The sequence below is a fragment of the Gossypium hirsutum genome, chromosome A12 (assembly GCF_007990345.1).
Source record: "Gossypium hirsutum isolate 1008001.06 chromosome A12, Gossypium_hirsutum_v2.1, whole genome shotgun sequence".
Taxonomy (NCBI): Eukaryota; Viridiplantae; Streptophyta; class Magnoliopsida; order Malvales; family Malvaceae; genus Gossypium; species Gossypium hirsutum.
This window is the reverse complement of record NC_053435.1, coordinates 103,274,455-103,284,370: the sequence shown is the minus strand read 5'-3', so window position 1 is coordinate 103,284,370 and position 9,916 is coordinate 103,274,455. Positions and strand designations below refer to the sequence as shown.

The following is a 9,916-nucleotide window of genomic DNA, read 5'->3' as shown; positions in this document are numbered from 1 at the left end:
TTTATAGAATCCCAATTTTTATTTTTTTTCTTTTGAAAGAAGAGAATTCCAGAATTCTAAAAACAAATAAAAGAATTTATATACATTATCATTAGATGACCGTCACTTGTTGAAAGCCTAACGGCGGGTGTGGAGATAACGGCGATAACAATGGCATGTTAAATATTCCCTTTGCCTCATTATTCCAATCCATAAATGATGTCCAATTTGACGGCGTTAAAGGCCCATCGCCGTTATCTCTCGCTTTGGTCACGTCATCATTTGCTCTCTTAACGGCCTTAACTTGTTTCTCATCCCAAGCGCCGTCGCCTCTGCTCCGTTTCCTCTCTCCGTCGACGGCGGTTACGTCAAGCTTCCCGGCTTCTAGAGGGAAGTTAAGAATCGCTTTCGAGCCACGTAGCTTAAAAGCGGCTCGGTCGTAAGCCTTTGCGGCTTCTATTGCGGTATCAAAGGTTCCCAACCAGATCCGTGAACCTCTTCGGTTCGGATCTCGGATCTCGGCCGCAAACTTCCCCCACGGTCTCTGTCGGACACCTCTGTAATGCTTATTTTTGTCTTCGGAATTTGAATTCGTCGGCTGTGCCTTAGTCGAATACGGTTTGCGGAACTGAATCCACTCTACTTTATGCGGTAACGATATTTTGAGCGACGGTTTTCGATTATGAGAGCTGGAACTCGAATTCGAAGGAGCTGGAGGTTTAACAGCTGAAAGTTCAGTGATTTGAGGTGCAAATTCAAAGGGCTTAGGAGCGGTTAGATGGATAAATTGAGGTTTCGAGTCAAATTCAAAAACATCCATTCGGTTAGACTCGAAACCTGGGAAATTGGGAGAGAAGTTGAAGAAATCATCGACGTCGAGGCAATTAAAATTGGATAGCGTAAGACAGGAATCAGAGGTGGAAGTTTGAGAGCAAAGAGACTGAGACGGAGAGGTGGAAACCTCGGGTATCGGTTCATTTATCCATTGATTTGCAGTTGAAAAGCTCCCCAATCCCGCAGGAGTAAATTGATTTTCATCAAGTAAATATTGTTCGATATATTGAAGCGCACTCGACACTTCACTGCTACTTTCCATATCCAATAACTGAAAAACCTAAAAAAGTTTCAGAGATGAAAAAGAAAAAGGAAAAGAAGCTAAGAGATTTCTGAAAGATACTGAAATTTTCGGTTGAGAGTGGAAGGGGGAGTGGAAGGTATTTATAAGAGATCTAAGGCAAGTTGAATTCGTTGGCTTTTGTACTGAGTCGAGGATGCTACGAGGAAGCAACGTGCGCTCAAATTTGCTAAATAGGTTTGCGCAGACGCGGGTCGGGTCGGATCTACCCTCAAAAGAGTTCGCACCAATTTAACTACATAATATTTAACGTGTCATTTAATGGTTAAATTAACGAATTTAACAATAAAAAGACATGATTAATATAATGAATTTAAAAAAAAATACAATTAGCACCAAATTTATTTTATTAAAAAATATGAAAATTGAAATCTAATAATATTAGTAATTAATTTTAATTAAATCAATCCTAAAACATGAATTAAATACTCAAAATTTAATATTGTTACCTTTAATACAAAAAAAAAACTTTTGTCAAATATAACTACCTTATTGGACCCAAAAATTATGAGTATCACGTTAAAAGAAAAATGCAAAACACGATTTTATGATTAATAAAACAAAACCCAACTCTATCGTAAAAACTAATTTACCATTTAAGAAAGACAGAGAATCTTAACCCCTAAAAATAAAAAATTATAAGCCATGAAATTGTGCTTTGCTCCTATCAAAATTCATTATTCAATTTAGGCCCTTCAAGAATAAAAATATATATAATTAATCCTTTTAGGGATCTAATTGAAACGCAAATGGTGTGTGAACATGAAGCTGTACATTGTGGTTTTTAATAAGAATAGTTTGCCACATTAAAAAACCATAATACGTTTCTTTATAGTAAATTTCAACTGCCTTAAAATTCATCCATTCCAACAACATGAGTAGCGTATAAGGATGTGTATGTCATGATGTACATGTTGAAGAGTTTGGAGAATACTATATTCATAAATAACCTCTCTTACGCAACCAAATTTAATCACCGAACCCAATTTGATTTTGTTTGTATTTGCTAAATATGCTATTATTAATTTTAATTTTTTTGCTCCTATTATTCGTCTTTATTCTATTGCCTAGCTCACATATATAACGTGAAAAATGTTTTTGACATCGATGGCGGCGGATACTGCTTGGTAGTTAATAATTTTCTATAAAAGAGGAATCAAATTAAGGTTTTTTGGGATTAACCGGTTATCAATTGTTCAGTTTAATCGAATAAATTATTTTAAAAATATTAAAAATTAAAAAAATAAAAAGAGAAAATCGGTTCAATTTATTTTTATCTCGGTTCAATTAGTCCATACCAATTCGCGAGTCAACTAATTCGACCTTTCTCTTCGGACAAATGCTTTAATCGATTTCTAATTCAACTAATCTAATCGACCAATCTAATCCAGTTTTGAAAATATTGAATTAGATTTCCTCAATAATGTAATTGTAAAAAGGAGACTATAGTTCTCAATAGCTTTAAATTGCAAATAAATTAAGATAAATTTTTAAATATATATATATAAGTGTACATAGAGTATAGTGAAAATTAAAAAAAAAAACATAAATATATAAAATAAATGGGACATGTGGTAAATTTATAACTCTCGTTGAGTTAAAAAAGTGCACTATTAATATATCAAATATTCACCCATAAATCAAATTTTTTATCTTTCTTTATAGGAATTCCTTTTAGAAAGAACTATTTTATCATTGAATTTCAAAAGTATTTTCAGCCTAACTAAAAAAGGTTAAAAATTCAAACTTTTGCATTTTCAAAAGCGAATTTGAGTTAGAGGTATTCATGATTGGGCTAGGCCTAATTCGAGATAAGCCTAGACATGATATTAACATATTTTATGCTTAATCAAGCCAGATCTAAAATATAGGTTTAAAATTTTGCCTAAACCTACCTGTATTTGTAAATAACTAAACTCAGCCCATTTTAAACCTACCTATATTGTTTTTAAAAAAAAATTAAAATATATTTATATTATTTTAAATTTAATATTTTTATATGTTTTTTTATTTATTAAAGTTTTATATATAACCATCTTAACATTTTTTAATGTTTACATTATACTTGTATATAATACTGTAGATTTAATTTATATGTTATAAATTACATAATATAAAAATAACATAAAACATTATAAACTTAAAAAAAACGAGTCGAACTTGACTTAGGCTTTGAAGGTTCAAGCCTAAACTCGACTCATATTTTAAAATGGGCCTAATTTTTCCCCAAACCCCTTTTTTTAGCCTAATATTTTTGTATAAATCTCCCAAATTTTAAGTAGGCCTTTGGACTTAGGTGGATAGCCCAATCCACGAATAGGTCTAGTTTTAATGTCCAATTATAAAATTTTCATTCATTTATATTAACTATACAAGATAGATATAATTGATATATTCAAATTAACTTTTACAAAGAATTTATATTAATTGCTTAAAGATTATTTAAAATTTTATATTTCATATATCATAATATTAATAGTGAGTTATCATAAATTATTTTATTATATTTGTACTATAATCTAAGCCAAGTAGTTATTAATACCAATATAATAATAACATGGCATCGTGATATTAATAAAAAAGACAAATGAAAATAATGATTCTTTACGTATGAATCAATTATAATTTTTACTATAATTTATGTTTATATATCCCATATATCATAATATTCACGAATTTGAGTTTATATATTCCATAAATCATAATAAATTATTTTAATTTTTATTATAATTTAAGTTTATATATTTCATATAGTATTAACGAATTTAAATATCATTTAAATACATATTTTTTATTTTACAATATCATGTCCAAAATAGTCTTTTTATATTCTGAAAAACACTTTTTGACAACAATCCTAAACGCATCGAAATTTTCAAAAGCACTTTCTATTCTTAATAGTAAACTAGCCCAAATATTCGACACTTTTGAGCAGTAAATGGATTCAAAAATTATTTCAAGATTTTCAAAATTTCATTTCGAAAATCAAAATATGAACTCAAATCTTTATTTAATCTGACTAGTTTCTAATGTTACATGTGTTGCATGTAAATTTATATGTTTGATTTTTAATTAATCTTTTAAATAATATAATTTTAATTACTATAATTAATGTAAAACAATATTAGTTCAATTTAATTAAAATATATTTATTTAACAAATAAAATATAATAATAATAATCAAATCATAATTAAAGCATTTTAAACATGTTCAGCATACAATATATTTTATTTTATGTAATTAACACAAAGCATCATTATTTAAAAAAAACATGTATTTATTTTTTTAACCTTCAACAATTTAACCATAATAATTTGTAGATAATATGTAATTAATATAAATATAATATATTAAGGGTTAGTAATTGGTACATTGGCAATGTACTTTTTTTTATTCCACAAGCAATTTTAAAAAATTGTTATGTGTTTGTTTTATTTAAATATATATTTTTTTAATATTTTACTATACCCCTGTAGAATACTTGTTAACCTTTGACCATATTTGTGAAGTTTAAAAACTCCATTAATAGTATACCAAATATTATTTCATATATTAAATAGGTTAGTAATTGGTTCATTGGTAGTGTACTTTTTTTTATTTCATAAGTAGCCTTAAAAAATTATCATGTGTCTATTTTTTAAAGTATTTTACTATATTCTTATAGAACACTTGTCAACCCTTTACCCTACCAGACAGTATACTAAATATTTTCTCATATTAAATAAAAGTATTATGTGTAAAATTTTATATGAAAAATAAATTAACTATTATAAATAATTAAAACAATTTTTTCCTTTTATTTCTTTTTGGTTAATGGAAATATAATAATTTATATATATATAATTTGATTTTTTTTATTTATAATCACTGATAAATTTTCATTTGACCAATTATTTTAGTAAAATTAAATATTTTATCTATAAATGTGAAAAATGTTATAAATTTATAATAAAAAGGATATTTAAGAGGGCAGATTAATTTGCAAAGTCTCCTCCTTAAGCTAATCTTTTCAAACCTATACAACGCAAGTGGATCCAGGGTAGCTTAATTAAACCAAATATTATTCTCAAGTCCTTGCTTATGTGCCCAATATTAATACTAATAACAATGAATGTACAATAAAGTCTTGTCTAAGATAGTAATATTTTTTATAAATCCTTCAACTTTACAACGTTTTATCAATTATAATAATAAACTGTTTATTTTAATTATTATTTATGAATTTATATTTGATAATTTTATACACTGTTGATAAACATAACAATGATATATCATCCGTTTAACTTCATCTTTAATGATGTGGTAACATCTCATTTAACGGTGATACTGTAAAATATACTTTTTTAAATTTAACTCATATTTTATTTATTTAATTAGTAAATTTGCCCACCTTTTTCACGACATCTAATTTCATGGAATGCTTGGCTTTCCCTTGTTTGACAAAGTTTCTTTCATTGTTATTGCTCTATTAAGATTTTTAATAGAATTAAGTAAATCCTACTTTTTAATAGGTCATTTAGTAGTATTGTTTTGGCATTTAGATTCCTACATCTTAAACTAATTTTTTTGGGTTTTGTTGAGGGAATGCAACTTTTTTTAGAGAAGTTTTCGATGTATCGTCTGTTAGGCAGTTGATATTACTCTTAATAATCGAAGGTATTATCTCGGTGTTAGAATTTTGTCTACTAATTTGATGGAAAGCGCTGTGCATTCATAAAGTGGAGCAACTTGATCGGTGGAGCTTAAACATTATATATCAATCTTTGAGAGGTCATTATTCTTTCCAATTTTATTTCTTAAATTTGTGAGTTTTACTTCAAATTTTGGTTAGAAAATCTTAAAGAGAAGTGATTCAATCTTACCTACTAAATAGATAGTGTATTGTAACATTAGCAAATCCAAGGGGCTGACACTTGGCAGGGGCTCCGACCCTCCTAAAATGAAAAAAAAAATTATTAAGTTTCCTTTATAATTTATAAAATTTTAAATTAATAATAATAAAAGTACATTTTGACCCCAAAAATTATAAAAATTTAATTTAATTCTTTAAAAATTATAAAGATATAGACTATTAAAATGACAAAATTATATTTTTACTATTAAAAAAAATATAATTTAATTATACCAAAAAAGAAATTATTAGCTTCGCTCGCGATCGTAAAGCTACCACTAATTGATACCTATTCAAACATAATTTAATGGGGCAATATTTTTCACAACTAAATAGAATTTAATGAATCATAAAATGTTTCTTTTAGAGTTTATATAAAATTTTGTATTTATACATAGGAAAAATATTTGGTATGTTGTCAATGGAGTTTTTAGATTCTATAAGTAGAGTTATGAGTTGATAACTGCCTTATATGAGTATAATAAAATAATAAATATTTAAATATTTAAAAAACATATAACAATTTTTTAAAACTATTTTTGGAATAAAATAAATATATAATTCTAAATAAATAAAAATTGAAGATTATAAGTTGTTTCTTTTACGCAATAAGCTGTCTGTTAATGGGGTCATTAGTTTTATTGAATTGAACGGCCAATAATTTTCCTGATTAGGATAATGCAAATGTCATTAAAAAAGACAATGATTTATGCTATTGGAGCCTCTTCCATCAATTCAGACATTTGGATAAATTCCAATAAGTTCATATATCGGAAAAGGATTGTATGAAAATAGCTTCATGTTATTTTATATATTTAATAATATTTTAATAATATTTTATGTTATTAATATATAATTTTGATAAATTTTTTTATCTAGAATCTAAATTCAATATCTAAACTTTAAACTTGAAATTCTAAATCAAAAGATCAAGTTCAGAATTTGAATTTCGAGTTCTAAATTTTGAATTCAAGTTAAAATAATTATCAAAATTATGTATCAATAACATAAAAAAATTATTAAAAAATTAAAAAAAAAACTTGTCAATGTTATTTTTTTCAACTATACAACATAAATTTAAAAAAGAAAAATTGACGTGCGTACTGGTCACCCTGGTTGAAATTTAGGTAGTTAATAGTGATGTTTATTATTATTTTTCAATAAATTTGTGCTAACATTTTTTCATATAGTCTCTACAATTATATTTCACCTGAGAAATATGTATTTCAGTAAAAAAGATCTTTTTGAAAAAATTTTGATATTATACAATTTTTTTAAAAATATTTTATAAAATTATAACAGAAATATATTATTTAAATCTTAAAAAAAAGTTTAAAGTTAACAAAAAAATATCGTAAAATATTTATTTATAAAAAGTTATGGCCAAGTATAGACGTATTTTATTTATATGTGCATGTTATATATTATAAAATAATACATTTATTCATTAAAAAAAATATAGCTTTATTTATTATAGTTTATTTATAAAAAAATATTTGTCTAAAGTTATGAAAAAAATATATTATTTATAAAAAGTGTTTTGAAAATAACTTCTTTATAAATATTATATTATAAAAAGATTTTTTTACACCATAATATACCATTTGAAAGAATAGTATTAAACACAACCACCATGAATAGTTTGCAAACTTTATGATAAAAAAAAATTTTAGCCCTCTATATAATATAAATATTATATTATAGGGTATGATTTTGTTTCCCTCCTCGAAAAGAAAATTTACCCCAAGCAATTTTCTAGCTTCACTCTTATATTGTTCGTATTGTACCCATCACTTGATATTAGAGATTCTTTTTGTAAAAAAAAAAAGATTTATTTTTTTAAATAATTAAAAATAAACTGATTTGCTAAATAATATTTGTATACATTTAAAAAAAAGATTTATTTTTTTAAATAATTAAAAATAAACTGATTTGCTAAATAATATTTGTATACATTTAAAAAAAAAAAATCGCAGCACTCTTGAATTTTTAAAGTCATGTATTGACACCATTCTTAGTCCTTATCTCATGGATGCATTTACTTGAAATGTGCATACAAGAAGCAGGTGAAGATACCTACCAATGCTGTGGTTTGAGATTGAACCATCTAAGACTTTCTTTAATTTATCAGTAAATTAGATTTGAGTAAACGAAAACTTTGGCGTTCTCTCCATTGCAATGTGCATGTTCTTCAAACTAAAACAATCAACAATGGGGTTTTATTAATCGCAAAATACTAAATTTTTATAAATTGTTTTTTGGTACAACTGTTACTCCAAGTTAGACTATTCCTAAGAAAGGTCAATACTTAAATAATAGATCACAACTCGAGTTCGTAGATGTAACAATTGATTGTTATATATGTTATCAAAATAAAACACTTCTTCAGTGATCCTTTTCAGTTTGCAGTGCTTATTGGTCATTGAAACAAGAATCTTGGAATCCTAAAGAACTATTCTGGAAGGAGTTGGAAGTATCAAGGTCTATAGAGAGTCAAATTTTTCCCATGGTTAGCATCTAAGCAAAAACTGCTAATTAATGTAGAGTGTGTTCGATGTAGTGTTGGTTAGAATAACACCTGCTCTCTTTGTGGTAAAAAACCAGAGGATACCCTTCATGTCCTTAGAGATTGCTTGGTAGCAAAGGAGATTTGGAAGCACATTATTCCAGATAATCAACTTTTCATGTTCTTTTTTAGGACTCTGGATGATTGGTTTAATATTAACCTCGATTGTCATGTAAGGCTGTCTATAAGAGGAGTAATTTGTTCCTGCTTGTTTGGTCTCATTGTCTGGAGAATCTAGAAAAATAGGAATTTATTTATTTTCCAATGAATAACTTGGTCAGCATCGAAGATTATCAAGATTTCTTGCAGTTGGGCTCAACAGCATGAACTAAGCCATTGCAGTTACTGACACACTTCTCACACTTCCGACTCCTATATAACTTTAGGGGAAAATGGGTGCATCTATTTATTGATGGGGTAGTGGCGAACGACAATAGGCACGCCTTTGTTGGAGGCGTTGTACGTTATCATCATGGTAATTAGATTTTGGGGTTTACTCGCTACCTAGGACGGTGTTCTGTATTTGAGGCTGAACTATGGAGCATTTTAGATAGATTCCTCGTACTACTCAACAGAGAATTCAGAAGAATAATAGTCCAGTTTGATAACTTGACGGTAGTTAAGGTCTTGCAAGATGATGCGATAATGGACTCAGGAATCACAGTACTTAGAAGGATTCAATAAATTATGCGAACTGGAGAGCAATGGCGGATTAGATACATCCCCAAAGAGAACAATTTAGCAGTAGACTACTTGACTAAGTTGAGCTTAACATAGAGATCAGGTGGACAGATTTTTGACAATGCACCAAATGAAGTTTTAAAGATCCTGCAACAAGGCAAAGGTATTGGAGTTTTTTCTCAATTCAATATGATGTAATTGCTTATCTTGTTTATTTTCACCAAGAAAAAAAATAAAACACTATTTTATACTATAATCTATACTATTTTTTAAGTGTTTGACTAAATTAATATCATCTATAAACAAGATCCCAACTTAATTACGAAATGAATAAAAATTAGTTAATAAATATATTAATTTGAGTTTGTTTTTATTTTTTAATATTTTATATAAAATTTATAAAATAGGGGATTAAGACTTAAACACCATGGACTTCAGCATTTTAATCAAACCACCGTTTATTTTTATATATTTTTTCATGAGTGTGGCATGATTTAGTTTAATAATTTATTTTATTAATTCTTTTTATAGCTTTCATGCTGAAAAATATATTAATTAAGAAAAATTGTCATTTTGTGATAATTTTAAGTCTTATAAAGAAATTATTACCTGAAAATTTTGAAAAGGAATCTGTTGATTTAAATTTTTTAAAAAAGAAATTGT

The 9,916-nt window shown here is 26.8% G+C and overlaps 1 protein-coding gene across 1 annotated transcript; it reads right to left on the bottom strand.

Annotated features, from left to right (window-relative positions):
- On the bottom strand, positions 1-1,197 carry LOC107939893 (ethylene-responsive transcription factor 5). The gene has a single exon (XM_016873278.2). The coding sequence runs from the start codon at positions 1,073-1,075 to the stop codon at positions 92-94; it is 984 nt and encodes a 327-aa protein (XP_016728767.1). The 5' UTR covers positions 1,076-1,197; the 3' UTR covers positions 1-91.
- Between the last annotated feature and the right edge of the window lie 8,719 nt (positions 1,198-9,916).

What these genes read in the sequence shown, in the direction of transcription:
- LOC107939893 (XM_016873278.2), bottom strand. Translation starts at nt 1,075, where the DNA reads ATGGAAAGTAGCAGTGAAGTGTCGAGTGCGCTTCAATATATCGAACAA.